This window comes from Ursus arctos, unplaced genomic scaffold (genome assembly GCF_023065955.2).
Source record: "Ursus arctos isolate Adak ecotype North America unplaced genomic scaffold, UrsArc2.0 scaffold_2, whole genome shotgun sequence".
NCBI lineage: Eukaryota > Metazoa > Chordata > Mammalia > Carnivora > Ursidae > Ursus > Ursus arctos.
In genome coordinates, this window is record NW_026622874.1 from 18,308,083 (window position 1) to 18,325,778 (window position 17,696).

At 45.7% G+C, this 17,696-nt stretch overlaps 1 protein-coding gene across 1 annotated transcript in view; it reads right to left on the bottom strand.

Annotated features, from left to right (window-relative positions):
- SEC16B (SEC16 homolog B, endoplasmic reticulum export factor) overlaps positions 1–17,696 on the bottom strand; it is a 55,532-nt gene that overhangs the window by 37,210 nt on the left and 626 nt on the right. The window contains exon 2 of the mRNA XM_048225068.2: positions 919–1,268. Within this exon, the coding sequence (XP_048081025.1) occupies positions 919–1,214 (296 nt within the window). The 5' untranslated portion in view covers positions 1,215–1,268. The remainder of the gene's footprint in view (positions 1–918; positions 1,269–17,696) is intronic.

Genomic DNA, 17,696 nt, shown 5'->3' on the forward strand with positions numbered 1-17,696 from the left:
ACCCAATACGCCATTGTAATTCCCATGCATATTACGTACAGAGGGAAATGAGATGAAGAAGTCACGTTGGACTCTCTTAAATCTTGGTTGTCTTTATTGTCTCTGTCCTTAACATCCCTTCCTTTGAGAATTCAACAATACAAAAAGATTGGGGAAAGGAATGTCATGTTGTTAGTCTCTATCAATTAATAATTCTTTAGTATTTCATAGGAACAAATGCTTTACAATAACTGTCATAATTTCAACCCTAAATCTGTAGGCAGGTGAATATCACCCCACCTGGAAAAGCCAAAGTGGAACATAGACGGCTTCCAAATTTCATAAAATACTAAATCCTCTGCTATCAATTAGAATTCGGGAATAGGAATTCCAGATTCTCCTAGAATTATCTCACTGAGCCCTCTTCATTCTGAACTTGGAGGCTGAGACCTTTCTCTGAGGTTAATTTCATTTTCTAAAGTGTTCGCATGTATTGATCCAAAACATATTAGTTCTGTGTGTCTATCACACCCTAAGTTCTGTTCTAGACACTGGGTCCCTTGGTGCTGGTGGTGTCAACACTCACAACATAAGAATTTCTAGGACAAACTTTTCCATAATCTACAAATATTACCTTTTGCAGTCCCAGAGTAAGAGGGGCTCATCTGCTGTCTTGAATCCACCATTCTTTCTACCCTCTGCCCCCCAACAGTCATGGTCTCTTTAAGAAGACCCACAGGGGACAAAGAGGAGGGAAATACTATTCTCAGTCACCTAACTTCAGTTTGGGAGAGGAAAGTGTTTAGCGAAGTCAGTGTAATAGGGTAGAGAAGGAAATAGAAGAAAAAGAGCAGGAATAGAAGGAAAAGGAAGAAGGAAAGGAACAATCCAATCAGAAGCACTTAGGAGCTGGGTGAATTCCAAGCTCTAGAACCATACCTTGAATACAACTGGCTGGGATAACCACCTTCATAATAGCCAACCCCGGGCACGGGCTGATGCCTTTCCCCAGGCCTGGACGCATAACGGGGCTGCTGGTGGTCTGTCCTGGGGTCCTGCTGTGACGGGGGGCTCCCATGGGTTTCTTGCCAGTGATGGTACCTCTCTCCATTGTGCCAAGAGTGAGGAACGGGCCGATGAATCCCATCTCTCCGAAGCCCTCGGTCTGGACCCTTTGCTGGTGCCGTGGGCCTCCCCCGTGGCTGAGGTGGCCACTGGGGAGCCCAAAATTCCATCCCCGACCCTCAGAATTTCTCTCGTGTTTTTAGTCAGTTGTGTATTTTCTCTTCCTGCAGATGACAAAAAAAAATCACCATTTTAGGCTTCTTTCCAACCATGATGGTTGATGAGGTTTTGTGAAAAAAAGCACCTACGGTCCTCAAAATCTTTTATCTAAAACAAAACACATAGACACTGATATAGAGATATCCGGGGGGGAAATTGTCAAGCGGATACATGAAATAAATAACAGGCTAGACAATTATGTTGATGTTGCATTAAAAATTAAAAAGCGTATTTGGAGCAACAATAGATGTGGGAGGCAAGGGAGGCAGAGAACAGGCAGAGATAAAGCTCCAAAACACTATCAAAGTATCCCAATTAAATACGTGTGTGTTCATTTATCCCACCAGCAATTATTCCTTCAACAGTTACTGTGGAGGCCCTCTGCTATCAGAGAAATAGGTGGGCTAAGAGCTAAGCCAGAGTTTAAATCCTAAGTCTGCCACTTAGTAGCTAGTTAATTTTTTCAAGCCTCAATTTCCTTGAGAAATAGAATGGGGACCATAAGGACTAGCTTTGCAAGGTTACTGTCAGAGTCACTGATAACTTCTGGAAAGTGCCCAACACACTGCCTGGTATATGGTAGTTGTTCATTTTAACAGTAGTTGATGTCATCAGAGATCAGATTAGGGCAGTATGAATGGATGGAGACATTTCCTAAACAAAAAGAAGCTTACATTGACCTCAAGAGACATCTTTTCTGAATCCTTAACCTCTTAGAAGAAGGAGGCTCTATAATGCGGCCACGGCCACCCTTCCTCCAAGGGACTCAAGTTTGGGATTGCTCTCGTGACCAACTAGACAGCCATGTCTCCGTAATCTTCCTGGCTGGAAATTTTTAAATCTGGAAGTCTCCCGGCATCAAATTAAATTTTCCCCACTTATTTTTCAACATGAGAAATAGCTCTGAAGACATATGGTCTTCCAAGTTCCTCTACCCTGTATCACAGAGGGGCACCTGCCTCCACAGCCTCCAAAAGGAAAGCAGATCAGCCCTTACTGGTGACGGGGATTCTCTTACATCAGGAGGATATATTAGCTCAGTCAGACCCCATGTTTTTTCTCTCTTGGGAACTGTTTTAGGTTGAAAGATTCTAATCAAATACAGTTAACTTGCTCCCACTCCTGAAACTCCCAGCCTCACATAAAAAATTGTATGAGAACAAAAGGTCAAAGGGTATATGTTGAAATCGAGATATCACTGTGCTTGAATACCATGGAGCCAGGGTCCACAGCTATGAGCCAAGAGCTGTAAGCAGAACATACGAGAAGAGCAAGGCACAGAAGTGCCTTCCACCTCGAGAATGGTTACAGCTCAGAAAAACTCACACCTTCCTTCCTGTGTCAGCCCCCTCCCTTGAAAACAGCCAGGTGCAATGCAAGCCTTCCCAGAAAATCCCAGCAAAAGCCAAATGCCCCAACACAGTGAAAGGGCACATGGGTCTTTCCTGAAGGCCCATGGAACCTAATACCATTTGGACACAAGTAAGCTCAACAAGAAGAAAGCCTCTTTTGCCCTGTCCCCAGATATTTTCACTAGACTGCCCTTCTTCGGTCGCAAAGGCACGATACCCGATCTCTTGGCTGAAATCACATCATTCGGTTGCTGACATATCGGCTCCCATTGGTTAGACCTCAGGCTATCATGAAGGACCCCAAAGGAAAAGCACCCAAGATTCTCAAACTGGAGGTATCACATCTAGAAGGACAGGCCACATTTTCGCATTCACGTAAGTGACCCTCGGTGGCCCCAGCAAGGGCGGAACTGCCTTTCCTAATCCGACAGGACAGCACCGCAGAGAGAAAGAGAGCAAGGGAGCCAGCGTCCCCACACACCTGCTCCGTGGCTTCCCCCCTTCCTCCAGCGCCGCTTCCTTCAGCACTCACCAGGCCCAAGCGTGTCTCTCTCCTCTTGGGGAATGTCAAAGTCCAGCTGCCACATCTACCAGGTCTCACCTGGCCTTCAGCTCTCCAGCCTGTCAGGTGCCTGTTGCAACGGCGCACCCTCCATGGAGCTGATTCACTGGGGCGAAGTCCAGTCCTACTACCTCAGTCGGGGACAGGCCTGACGGCGCGCATTTGCTCAAAACCCGAGGGAGGCTGGTGCTTCTATTTGCCTGGTCATGGGCTGAGCCCCTGTCGCTTGCATCCAAATCCCAGAGCAAACAAAGAATAGAGACAGCAGAGAGAGGAAATGCAGAAAGCCCGAGGCAGCCTGGCCCTGGGGAGAAGCGTAACACCTCCGGGGTGTGGGCTCAGGGCTCTGCCACTGCTGGCTCTAACGCACAGCCTCTGAGTCTCAGTTTCCTCCTCTCAAAGACCAATAAGAGGGGCGCCTGGTGTCAGTTAAATGTTTGCTTTGGCTCAGGTCTTGGTCTCAGGGTTCTGGGATCGAGCTTCAATATCAGGCTCCCTGCTCAGCTGACAGTCTGCTTCTCCCTCTCCCCCTGCCCCTGCTCCCCATGATCGCTTTCTCTCCCTCTCTCTCTCTCAAATAAATAAATACGATCTTTTAAAAACATAAAATAAAAGAGGAATAACAATACTTAGCCTCTGAGAGTCATGAGGATTAGATGTTGGAAAGTGGCACATGATATAGAAATACGTATGCTCTATAAATAAGTAGGATCCTTTTCCTTTCAAAAAAGGTGAGCTCATTGCACTGGTGGGGCAGACAGAGCCCTCACTGGTCCGTAGCAGGCACCTGGTTTGTCTGGTTTGGGGTTTTCTCATTCATGTTTTTCTCTGCTGGGTTCTGGTTGTGGCAGCAGATGGAAGGCAAATTTAATGCCTGATATTGAACTGCAGGCACTGAGAAGTTTTCTATTACAAAAAGAAAATCATTGTTTGCATTTAAAAAACACATTTCTTCAGGCAAACATAGAGAAGCTTATGCCCACTTTTGAATCACTGCTTTAAAATTCAGCAAATCATCGTGTTAGACACCTTAAGCTTGCATAATGTTATAGTTCAATTATAACTCAATAAAGCCGGGGGGGAGAATAAATAGAATTCAGAATTCGCTCTAAAAAGGCCCAAATCACTTATTCTTTCTTTCAGCAAACACTTACCGAGGGCCTATTATGTGCCAGGACTTGAGACACATAACTATGAAAGACGCAGTCCTTGACTTCAAAAAGCAGGAGCAAGTTAACCTCTCATGTTGCGACTAGCCCAGGGAAGACCAACTTGGGTGGGTCTCACGGTCAGAGAAGGTAACGTACGTCAACTATAAGATTTTGTCTCAGACCCTCAGCTGACTCCTAGGGCCCGGCAGCTGGGTGTAGAATTCTCAGACCGCAGTAATGGTTTCTTACCCCCACTGGTAAGCCATTGGCTGTACTGCCATTTTTAATCCTCCTGAGAAGAAGTCCTAGAGAAGGACACACACATTAGCAGCTGTAATCAGAAGAGGGCTGATTATGACACAGACCCAGGTATCAAATTATATGTTCCAGTATATCACAATAATATTCCTGAAAATCTGATGTAACTCTTTTGGCTTATGACATGATGCTAGTCCTGCACTGAACACCAGCTAGCTACATTACTGGAATGTGAACTCCGGAAGGGACCTTGAGATTATTTTAGTGACTTCACCTTGTTGATGATAAAACTAAAATCCTGAGAAGGGAAGTGATTTATCCAAGACCACAAAGCTAACTGGAACCTCAGTCAGGATTACGGTGGTATGCTGGAGTTACTTTGTCCTGGGCTTCCAAGAGCTGATTTAAGAACATTCATGAACGGTGTGAGCCAGTAGTTAAACCACTGGTAATCTGGAATCCACCATGGTGGGAGGATTTACGCAGAAACTCCCAAATGTTACAAAGCAAGGTGCCGGTTGCTGATTTCAGGCCAATTTAGCAGCATCCTGAGGTCAACCCCAATGTCCTCTTCCCTGATTCAGTGCTCTTTCAACTGCAGAATTATCATTCTGTTACTAGCTTTCATTGCACATCTCTGGTTTAAACATCTAGCCCAGTTATTCCAAATGCTCCTTTTGTGACATCCCAAAGCATCTCTAATTATCTCAAGAGTTATTATGAAACTCTTCAAACACTCACCAACCAAAATTAATTTTAATTAGCTTTAATTATTTTATATCGACATATGGCATACAACAGTTATATGGGTCATGGAATGAAATAGATCGTGGTGGGATCTGACTGCTTCAAAGGTTTGGGATTTATCAATCTCTGCCTTTCCCAGCCCCACACACCTACAGTTACTAAATCTTTCAACCTAGCAGCTCAATTCCTCCTGGTTTCTAACCAAATCTGCCCAGCTTGACAGCACATTAGCAGCTCGTCCCCAGCAGGATGTGGGCTAAAATTAGTCCTGTCACCCCAAGTCCTAGTGGCAATGCCCTTGCATGATCCCATAGGCTTCTGAATGCTGGAACAGCTACAGTCTTCACATTATCCCCTTCCTCAGGTATCCTGTCCTCATGCCTGATTCCCGCTCTTCATTCCAACTATCCACTGGAATTGGAACCTGGGCCGCTTGGTAATTGATGTGAATTTCCTTTCCCAGTCTCTGTTCCCCTTTCCAAATGCTAGGTCACTGACTTGCTTCACATAGGAGTAACTACCCTGGTTTGACGCCGGTCTAACAAGAGTATCATTGCTGCTATAGTAATGTTGTTATTCTCTGCCCACCGGACTAGTGCTGATAAATGTGAACACCCATCTAGATCCAGGTCAGATTGGCCATGAATCCGTGAGCACTAGGATTTAATGACTGCTTACTCTTGCAAGGGACAGCCTAGCAGCTGAGATGTGCCCCAGGCCATTCCTTTCCTAAAAGCAAAAACTTAGAAAACAGATTGAGGCCCCACGTCAACAGGTTAACAGCAATTATTTGTCTGGATCAGGGGATTGTGAATGATTTTATTTTTCTCTTCTTCCTTGCCCATATCTCCTAACTTTTTTACAATAAACATGTTATTTTTAAAGAAAAAAATCAACTAACATTATTTTTAATCAATACTCAATCCAAATGTGTCATTGTCACATCAGCAACGATTATGCACCCATATGCAACAATTATGCTAAAATGGGGCAATAACTCCCCAAAGTGTCCAAGATTGGTTAACTGTGCTCAGTCTGCTCTTCTGGAAAGAAGATTCCAGAAAGTCATTCATTCAATAAACAAACGTTTATTAAACATCCACTATATGCCCAGCATTGTCACATGCATAGGGGATAAAGATAAATAACATATAATCCCTGCCCTGTAGAAGCTTTCAGTCAGTGGAGCAGTAGACATTCAGACATGGAGAAGAGGGGAGAAATAAAATATATATTCACAGACTGTGTGTGCATGTGTGTGTGTGTATGTGTGTGTGTGTGTGTATAAAGCATATGTTCATATATATGTATTTTTGTTTATAAAATAGAATCAACATAAAATAATACTCTGTTGAATGTAGAATATGAAGAGAGAGAAATGAAGGACAATTCCAAGTTTCCAGGCTGTAGAGAGGGGACCATGCTGCCTTTTGGGGGGATAATAATCTTGGAAGAGGACCCAGTTTGGTGGGGAGATGATGATTTCTGTGTTGGCCTTGCTAACTGAGGGGCCTGTGGGCAGTGGTAAGAGTGGTCAAGAGGTAGTAGACACTAAGAGTCTAGAGCTCAAGACAGTGGTGTGTGGAGGGAGATGGGGTGATTGAAGTCACAGACATGGGTAGTGTTGCCTAAAAATGCTGGGAATTAGAAGAAAGGTCCTAGGAAGGAGCTGTGACGAACACTGATATCTAAGAGCTGGATACCGAAGAGGAGCCCATGAAGGAGAATAGGGAGGGGCTGGAAAGATAGGCAGAGAGCCAAGGGTGGATGGTGTCCCAGGAGCCAGGAGAGGTGATGGCTCCAAAAACAGGAAAGAGCTCAGCAACGCCACACTTCAGGGAAATGTTGAGAAAGGCAACCCCCAGGAAGTGTCCTCCACATCAGGGGATTTAACAACCAGGAGATTTGATGATCATAACATGAACAATTTCAGGGGAACAATGGCCAAGGGAGTGAGGAATTCGAAAGAAAAGTCACTTATGCAGAGAATGTAAAGTAAGGAAAAGGAGACTGACGGGAAAATCCCTCCGTCTAGAAGCCCGGATGTGAAGAACAGGGGCAACCGTCTAGAAGCCCGGATGTGAAGAACAGGGGCAACCGTCTAGAAGCCCGGATGTGAAGAACAGGGGCAACCGTCTAGAAGCCCGGATGTGAAGAACAGGGGCAACCGTCTAGAAGCCCGGATGTGAAGAACAGGGGCAACCGTCTAGAAGCCCGGATGTGAAGAACAGGGGCAACCGTCTAGAAGCCCGGATGTGAAGAACAGGGGCAACCGTCTAGAAGCCCGGATGTGAAGAACAGGGGCAACCGTCTAGAAGCCCGGATGTGAAGAACAGGGGCAACCGTCTAGAAGCCCGGATGTGAAGAACAGGGGCAACCGTCTAGAAGCCCGGATGTGAAGAACAGGGGCAACCGTCTAGAAGCCCGGATGTGAAGAACAGGGGCAACCGTCTAGAAGCCCGGATGTGAAGAACAGGGGCAACCGTCTAGAAGCCCGGATGTGAAGAACAGGGGCAACCGTCTAGAAGCCCGGATGTGAAGAACAGGGGCAACCGTCTAGAAGCCCGGATGTGAAGAACAGGGGCAACCGTCTAGAAGCCCGGATGTGAAGAACAGGGGCAACCGTCTAGAAGCCCGGATGTGAAGAACAGGGGCAACCGTCTAGAAGCCCGGATGTGAAGAACAGGGGCAACCGTCTAGAAGCCCGGATGTGAAGAACAGGGGCAATCGTCTAGAAGCCCGGATGTGAAGAACAGGGGCAATCGTCTAGAAGCCCGGATGTGAAGAACAGGGGCAATCGTCTAGAAGCCCGGATGTGAAGAACAGGGGCAATCGTCTAGAAGCCCGGATGTGAAGAACAGGGGCAATCGTCTAGAAGCCCGGATGTGAAGAACAGGGGCAATCGTCTAGAAGCCCGGATGTGAAGAACAGCGGCAATCGTCTAGAAGCCCGGATGTGAAGAACAGGGGCAATCGTCTAGAAGCCCGGATGTGAAGAACAGGGGCAACCGTCTAGAAGCCCGGATGTGAAGAACAGGGGCAACCGTCTAGAAGCCCGGATGTGAAGAACAGGGGCAACCGTCTAGAAGCCCGGATGTGAAGAACAGGGGCAATCGAGGGGGCTGCTGCGGGACACTCAGCTTGGAAGAACCAGGTTAAAGCGGACAAGACAAAAGAGAGTTCCATGTTGATTCCCATGGAGATACAGAAAAGAAACACAGGTACTGAAGGAGTAGATCCCCAAAAAGTCTGGTTATATGGGATGCAGAGTATAGGAGCAAAAAGGGAACCCAGCTAGGGGGGACAGACACCTCATCCGTGAGGAAGGGGTAGGGAGGAGGAGATGAGCACAGACGGGGACAAGCTTGTGCATAATGCGCCAGCTACGGAGACATCTCCGGGGACTAGACTGCCTCGTTCCACCGGCTAGAGAGCAGAGAGCATTTGGAAAGGGACTTGATGAGGGCTTGGAACGCCCGTGTGGAAGGTGGGAGTGGGTTTTCACAGGAAGGAACGTGTGCTCAGAGGACAAGTGGGCTGGAAATGCAGCTGTTCCCGGACACATAGATGAGCTTGAACTCCACGGGCACCCTGCCCAGCTGTGCTTCGTTCCATGCCACACATGCCCGCGGTGCCCAGCACAGGGCCTGCCCTATGACACGGGCTCAGCAAAGTTTTTACTTATAGATGAGCGGACACCCCTCGCTGACAGTAGCAACAGTCTAACTGTCCGATTCTACCTAGTAGTTTTCCCATCATGAGCATAGAACTAAACTTTGAGATGGAGTTTCTAGAGAAAGGAAAAGGGAACGTTGAGGCAGTAAGTTCAGGGGACTGACCAGAGAGTGGTTAAAGGGGTGGCATGTGGAGACGAGACAGAAACAGAGGCAGAGTATCTGCACACCTTGTTAAACTGAGGTCCCTACATATACTTGAGAGACATGCTCCAGTGGGATGGTGAGGAAAAAAGAACATTAAATCACAATTAAAAAAACAAAAACAAAAAAAAAAACCACCTCTTTGTCACAGTGGGCACGACTGAATAATGCCCACACCTGCATTTCCAACCACGGCTGAGACGTTGAGGCTGTTTTAGTCAGCAAGCATCTCCTATCTCTGACTCTAAGAATGAGTCAACGGGCACCTGGGTGGCTCAGCTGTTAAGAGTCTGCCTTCGGCTCAGGTCCTGATCCCAGGATCCTGGGATCGAGCCCCGCATCGGGCTCTCTGCTCAGCGGGAAGCCTGCTTCTCCCTCTCCCACTCCCCCTGCTTGTGTTCCCTCTCTCGCTGTCTCTCCCTCTGTCAAATAAATAAATAAAATCTTAAAAAAAAAAAAAAAAGAACGAGTCAAGGGGTGAAGATTTAGGGCAGAGCAGCCTCTGGGCTCCAGCAAAGCCACCCCTCGGAGCCAGCCTTGAAGATATGGGGCTCATGGCCTCGGCTGGTCATTGGCTGCCAAGGCTTTGACCCCTTCCTTCAGGGAAGCCGGGTGTCGGGCAAGAAGCAGAGCACGTGTGCCAGTCAGCAGTTCCAGTTATCAGGAAGAGCACGAGCCAGGAAACCACGGTCTGTGGGCCAGAGACAATTAGCCTGGCACAGGCACCATCAGCCACCTGCCAGTCCTGGGACCGGGGCTCTCAGAAGCGGAGGTCTGGGCACAAAGCAGGTTTCCTCCAGGACGAAGGAACACTGTGTCTGCACACTCCTTTCAGTGCCACCCACCTGACTGCCTGCAAACCCGCCCTCCTGCGTCCGCCGGCTGCCAAGAGCTGCGGAGAGAAAGCTCGGGAGAAAGAACGACTCCATTCTTCCCTAGCAGCCCCGGGCTGGAGGGCCGCCCGCCTTCCCTTCACTTTACCACCCCCCATTTTACTGATGCCCCCGAAGCAGGATGAGTGGGTGGTGGATGGCTGCTGCTGTGACTTCTGACCTCACATCAATTGCCAACGGCCTGGGGTGACTCACACAGCCACTACGCAACATAAAGGTCTGTCATTATCCTCAGAGTGTTCTCTTGAGCCAGGAGGCCAACAGGACATAAATTCCCCACAGGAGCAGGACCACTTATCCCGGTGGACCCAGAATAAGCCTGCCCGGGAGTGAATCTCAGCTCCCACTTCCCGATCTGCTGGCTGCGTGAGCTCGGCAAGTCATTCTGTGTCTCCTTGTCGTCATCTGTAAGATGGGGACAATAATAGAAGTGACCTCACAGCGTTATTATAAGGGTCTAATTAGATTAACCCTTCCAAAGTGTTTGGCATATAGTAAGTGCTCAGTAAATGTTAACTGTTATTTCCCTGGAAATGCTATAAAGTGCCTAGAAACCGTTCTGCACAAGTCGTCAGGAAGGGGTTAATCCAGGATCCATTACTGCTGGGAAATCCACACGTTCTTAATCCAGTGCCCCCCCAACCACTGAGCCAGGAGATCGGGGAAATTACGTCAAATACTACATAGGACAAAAAGAATGGATTAAGGTTAGATCATCAGAATTAGAAACTTCGACAAAGTACAGCCCAGGGCTTCTCACGCCAAAGTCCCTGCAGCCCAGGAAGGGTGTGCAGGATGCCGGAGGGTAGGACCAGTTTTAGTGTACAAGCAATTTTAGAGTGTATTTTAATTTTAAACTAACACAAATATGGTATGATTGAATATTAAGGAATACAATTCAAATCTGCATTAATTTTTACCACGAAGCATGAGACTTCAAAGAAATTTCATACTTGCAATGGGACAAATAGACACACACACACACACACACACACGCTTACACAGTCACACGCACACACCCTGCACCCCCCAGATCACTCCTGCCATTTGCTGGAAATGTTTAAGAGACTCATTTGGAACAAGAGCAGACATTCAGACACCTGACTGATGGGCTGGAAAGAATCTCTAGAAAGCACACACTCCTGCAGGGGAAGCAGTATCTAAGCCAGGGAGACTCAGGCCAGTCCTCGCTCTCATTCAGCTCGTTGCATTTGCAGACCCCTGGCATTCCAAGCTCTCCTGCTGGATTCAGAGTCTACGTTGCATAAGACACTGTAGGGACCCAGGAGCCCAGCGACACTCTCTTGGTTTACCAACTTCCTTGGAAGGAAGTGTTGGCTCTCCAGTGAAGGTGGGTCCTCAGGCTCCTTACAGAAACACACCCCAATATTTTAAAGTCAAGATGCCCTTCCCGATGTCTAACACACGTGTGACTCAAATTCTGGTTGAACTCTTTGAATAGGGGAAAGGAGCTGTCACGGTGTTCAGCAGCCTTCTCCTCCCCATCCCGTTGAATTTCCTTCCCTCAATCATTTTGAGTAGCAAAGGCCCAGGGGAAAGAAAATAGGAATTGAAATTTGGATTTCATTTTAATTATGCCATTTCCCAGCCATGTGTCTCGGGGGTGTGGGGGGAAACACTCAATATGTAGGAGACCCAGTTTCCTCATCTTTAAAATGAAATCTAGAAAGTGCCCCACAGGGCTGTAATGTGGATGAAACGAAATGATATATGGGCAAACACCAAGGTGCCTGTTAAATAGGGAAGTTGGTTTTCCAAAAAAATCTTTGCCTTTCCTCTTCTAGGTTCCTTATACTCTGTTAAAGGTGTGACAAGCTAAATGGCATGCAGAGCTCAGTTAAGAGCTCAGGCTTGGCGGTCAGAATTGGATTTGAGTCCCACTACCTCCATGCCTAGCGGGGAGACTTCAAGCCAGTTACTTAACCTCTCAGCCTAAGTGTCCTCATTTGTTAAATGATCATATAATAATAGATATCTTCACAACGTTGTTGTAGCACAAGTAAGATAATGTACTGTTCACGGTATGTCATAGGTGCTCGATTAATAGTTGATGAATAAACGCATGCATGACCTAGGAAAATCACTTAGCACAGCACCAACACGTAGCAAGTGTTCGACAAATGCTTGTTGTCAGTGTTGCTGTTTAAGAGCACAGCAGTAGAGTTCGCCTCTGGGCTGCTCAGGGCATACGCTCTTACTGAGCATTCATCCTTACAGTTCAGACCGAGTTTTTATCCTAGCTGTTCCTTATTATTGGCTTAGCATATAACCTGAGGTTATTGGTTTCCGTTTTCATTCTGCCCTCTCTCTCATCATAATTATCCCTTACATTCATAGCTTGTCTTCCCAATCTACACACATCCTTGGCTTATCGTTTTCATTACCCAGTGGCAAGACCAGAAAGGATAAGAGATTTCACCAAATTCACACAGTGTCCGTCAGTATGTCATCAAGGGGAGGAAAAATCATGCACAGAACTTCCAGTCAAAGCTTTGCTCAGAAAAGCATATTGGTTAGGAACAGCCATGTGGCACATTTAACGCAAAATGCAATTATTTAGAAAGCTTCCATGAGAATGCAATGATTACAATCTTCAAAGCTGTCAGTCGGTGAAAATAGGTTCATTCAACCTGATATATGTGTGTGTGTGTGTATATATATATATATATATATATATATATATAATCATAAAAATAAGAACTCAAAGATTAATTTCTGTATTTTCTCCTTGTCCCATTTGTTAGTCCATAAAGGTGCATAACACTTTGCTGGTTCTCCTCCTCTGCCCGCTGTTCCGTGGACGGAAACAGCCTGTGCCTGTGCTGAGCGTCAGTACACACACATATTTTAGCAGCACTCATATCCCTGTTCTCTCGATTTGGAGTTAGTGACTGCAGATACAGCGGAGATACCCAGGAGTGCTGTTCTAATGCTGAATTTAGCACATCAGGGCAATTTCCATAGGAGCCACTTACGATGCCAAAAAACAAAGTTCAAATTTCAATTTCTGGAGGCCATTGAAGGGCATGTCAAGATGATGGAGAAGTTTCCTTTCTAAGCACAGATGTCTGCAGGTATCACAAGGGAGATGGCCAAAGTTCATTCTTTTCTGGGAGGATCCCATAAACAAATGTTAGAGATTCTCAGCATGATGAGTAAATACTTACTGCCTTTCCTGACATTGTTTCTGCCATGTTGTTTCTGTACAAGCTTTTCGAGAATTTTCCTTTCTCACTAAAGATGCAATACTTTGTATGACATTGACATTATGCCACCATGACCTGGTGCTGGCCCAAATGTCATTTCTGGAATGAGTTATGTCATTAAGTGAAACTGACTGGGGTATATAGCCTTACCCCTGGAGTGAGAAAAAAACTATTTCCATCATTCAACAAATAATATGTTAGACAAATATTAATTCATTATTTGATGTAATAAAAATATTTTCTCCTATGCAAGCTGACTCTGCATACTTTCTCTGATAAAGCAAAAGGATCCCCAAAAAGTCCCTGTTCCTATTTAATAACGAAGAAATGAGTGAGAAACTGAGTACCTCAGCCTAGACGGAGGGGAAGGAGAGCAAGAGAGAACTTGTTCCCACAAAAGGATGCCTATGATAAAGGCTCAGAGATAAAGGAGGGCCTGTGAATTCAGCATATCATCAGTGGGTTTCATGTGCAGTGTGGTTGGAGCCTCCAGTAGGAAAAGAAGTGCTGAAGATTGTGTCTGCCCCCCCCCTCAATTCATATGTTGAAATCTAATCCCCAATGTAATGGTGTTAGGAGATAGAGCCTTTGAGACGATTAGGTCACAGGATAGAGCTCTCTTGAATGGGATTAGTACTCTTATAAAAGAAGCCCCAGCGAGCTCCCTCACCCCTTCTGCCAAGTTAGGACATGGTGCACGCAGAGACACAAGGACGCGGATTATCTATGAACCAGGAAGCAGACCTCACCAGACACAGAATCTGCCAGTACCTTGATCTTAGACTTTCCAGCCTCCAAAACTGGGAGGAGTAATTTTCCACTGTTAATAATCCAGCCAGTCTGTGGAATATGTCATAGCAGCTCAAGCAGACTAAGACAGCAGTGATTAGAGCTGAGACTGAAGAAGCTGTCCTAGCTGCCTCAGCCAGCCACGTGGAGCAGAGTGTAGCCCCAGCTCTCCCCAGTACATATTGTTTGCACACATGATGGCGAGCTTTGCCATGTCTGCCTCCCAGCAACCTATCCTCTGATGAACTTCCCTGCCCCCTCTCAGTTTATATAGCACATATAGGACAGACCCTCCCTCCCTCTCCCTAAGAATCAACACAAAAGTCATACCTGGACAGTAAGAGTCTCACGGCTCCCTGCCACAGTGATTAATTCAGCAGTTAGCATGTGCCCAGGGACATGTCCAAGAAGCACCCTCTTCGAACGTACACTTGGACTACTGAGAAAGAAGTGTGTTTCCCCCTGAGTTGACTGAAATAATAGAATATCAACCTGGAGCTCCAGGCAGCCATCTGTCCACGATTCATTCATTCGATAACAGTTATTGAATAACAATTATGTGCCTCATGCTGTTATAGGCATTAGGGATACAGAAATAAGACAGAATTCTGTTTCTTAGATTTTCACCACCAACTGGAAAGGCAAATAGAGTAAATTAATCACTTTAATAAAATGTGGTAATTGTTACAAAAATTAATATATCATCTGGGAAGGACAGCTAACTCAGGCAAAGCTTCCTGAGGTAGAAACCCTCCCTGAACCTTGTTGGATAATTAGCACAAACCAGGGTGAATTGGGGCATGGGAATGGTTCCTGAAGAGGAATCAGCAAGCACAAAGGCATGGAGGGAATGTTCAGCTGGACAAACTCTTGTGACCCCATATTCAATCAGACTAGAGGGTAACCCCCATTCAGGGGAATGGGAGAAAGGAGTCCATATGGCCAAGCTGGGAATGAATCATGAAGATCTGGAATTTTTGCTAAATACTATGAAGAGCATTTAAAAAAATCACACAAGTCACCATGTAGAGAATGGTTTGGGGAGTGCCAGACTGAAGGCAGGGTGAGCCTTAAAATGCAGTTGCCAGCAGCTTCCTCGTTAAAGTCAATGCAAGCCAAACTAAAGTGCTGGCAGAACGGCAAATGCGAGCAGGGGGTGGGCGTCAGATCCAGGAGAGAACAAGGAAGCGGAATAAATGAGATTTAGAAGGTAATTTAATTTACACAGCTCTGGCCTCGTCATGTCCCTGATCAAGACTGAACTGTCTTTGACTGGAAGAAGCAGGTTTTGTGTGGAAAGGAAAGTTCAGGAGGCCACGGTAAGTTGAGTTGCCTGCAGGACAATGTACTGGAGGTGTCTCAGGCAGTGAATGAGTCAGGAGCTCCTGAGAGAAGTCTGCAGGAACTCACATTTGCGGTGGGTGGGATTTATTTGTTTATGTGTTGCTTCTTTCCTGAAGATGTGTCTGGGCTTTGATTTAGGTGTTATCAGCACACAAGTCATCATTAAAATCATGGATGTGGATGAGATTGTCAAGGAAGAGCACACGCTTCAAAATTAAAAAATAATAACAATAACTTAAGGTAAAAGGCAGAGAAAGACAAGTCCGTGTGGACTGAGAAGGCATAAGTTAGAACAGCATCAAGAAAGTCAAGGAAGGAGGAATTTAAGAAACAAAACAGGTGAACATAGGGAAAGGGAAGGAAAAATAAAATAAGATAAAAATAGAGAGGGAGGCAAACCGTAAGAGACTCTTAACTATAGAGAACAAACCGAGGGCTGCTGGAGAGGAGGTGGGTGGGGGGATGAGCTAAATGGGCACATGTTGTGATGACCACTGGGTGTTATATGCAAGTGATGAATCACGAAATTCTACTCTTGAAACCAATACTACACTATATGTTAACTAACTTGAATTTAAATAAAATCTTGGAAGAAAAAAAAGAAAGAACGTCAAGGAAGGAAAGTGTGTCAAGAAAGAGGAAGAGATGAAGAGAAAAAATATAGGAAGAGATCAAGATCAATCCCCTGGATTCCACAGGGTTGGTGGAATGGTCTGAAAAGGGATAAGACAGAAAGGAGAAACCATGAGGGGTTTTCATTGGCTGACTGATTGGTTGGTTGGTTGGTTGGTTGGTTGGTATAAAATGGGAGATACTATGGTGGAAAGCCAATTAGAGAAGAGACAGGGTAATAAAGGGAATGACTGATGGGTGTGGTCCCCCCCAGGAGGCCAATGGATATGGAGCTCATAGCCCAAGAGAAGGGATTACTCAGGGGTCAAGAAGTACATTTATGCCATTGAGAAGGGAGAGGGCAGCAAGGGATGTATGAATGCCCATGTGGGTAATTTTGTGAGCTAAGCTAAGCAAGGCTGATGGGGAAAAAAAATTATGCATGCTAATTATATTAAAGAAATTGATTTTATCCATCATTCTATTAAAATGTGTCAATGAAACTCCCACAATTTTTAAAGCCAAAAACGACTGAGCTGATGCTGATGTTTCTGGACACTGAGGATGCACTGCTGAGTCACCAAGATAGGTATTTTTATTTTTTTCTTTCTTCTTCTTCTTTTTTTTTTTTCTAAATGGTATTTTCTATTCTATCTGAAACCACAGCCTGGCTTATTTTTTAGTCAGTTTCATTTCTTTCAAGCTGTAGCCTGTGAGTCACACCTATTTCAAGCAATTTTCATTTTCCTTAGTGTCAGACTTTTGTATCTTTTCCCCTCAAAAATCAGCAGCAGTTGGAAATGTACTTGGTCCAATCAATAACCATTTGAAAATAGAAACTCAGATACTTAAGATGAGTCTATATGCAATTGCTACCTTTAAGACTTCTTTCTTGAAAACAACCTTTCCTCCTACCAACATGATATTGTCCTTCAAGTTTCTGTTACAGAAAATCACGATCTGATGAAGGCTGGTTGGTGATACATGAGGTAGGTTTCATAAAGAAAGCCACCCCCCACCCCCGCCACACTGCCCCCTTCCCAAATGGGATGTGGAGCAAATTCAAGGCTGTGTGAAAATCTGTTTGGCAAGGGAAAAACTACACTAGGTGAAGAATCAACTACTGAAGAGGCTATCCTTTCCAACCTGTTCATTTTATAGCAATAAACTGAAGCCCAGAGTGCGGTCTGGTTCATTGGGATCCAGGCCAGAACTCGATTCCAGGTCTCCTGACTCTCCACCCACTGTTCTTTCGTTCTGTCATCACATCTGTTTCTCCTGCTGGGCAGCATACTCCACAGGGTCAGGAACCTCTTGCATAGTGTTCACTTAGATATCCCCAGCATGGAGGTGACAAGCAGAAATATCTGTTACTCAGTTCACCACACTCAGGGCGGACCGCTACTGGTCATTCGTGAGGTTTCATGCAGAGCTCAACATCAGAGTAAAAGGTCTCAGCAGAAAGAAAGAGAAATCACCAACCCATAAACACATGGTTTATGAACTTGGAAAACACCAGAGACTCTGGACGTGCCTTCCAGGGTGGAAGCCTTGGGAACAGCGGCCGTAGAGCCATCGCTTGCTAAAGGATACACATCAGGGTTTCATTTGTCATTGGGCT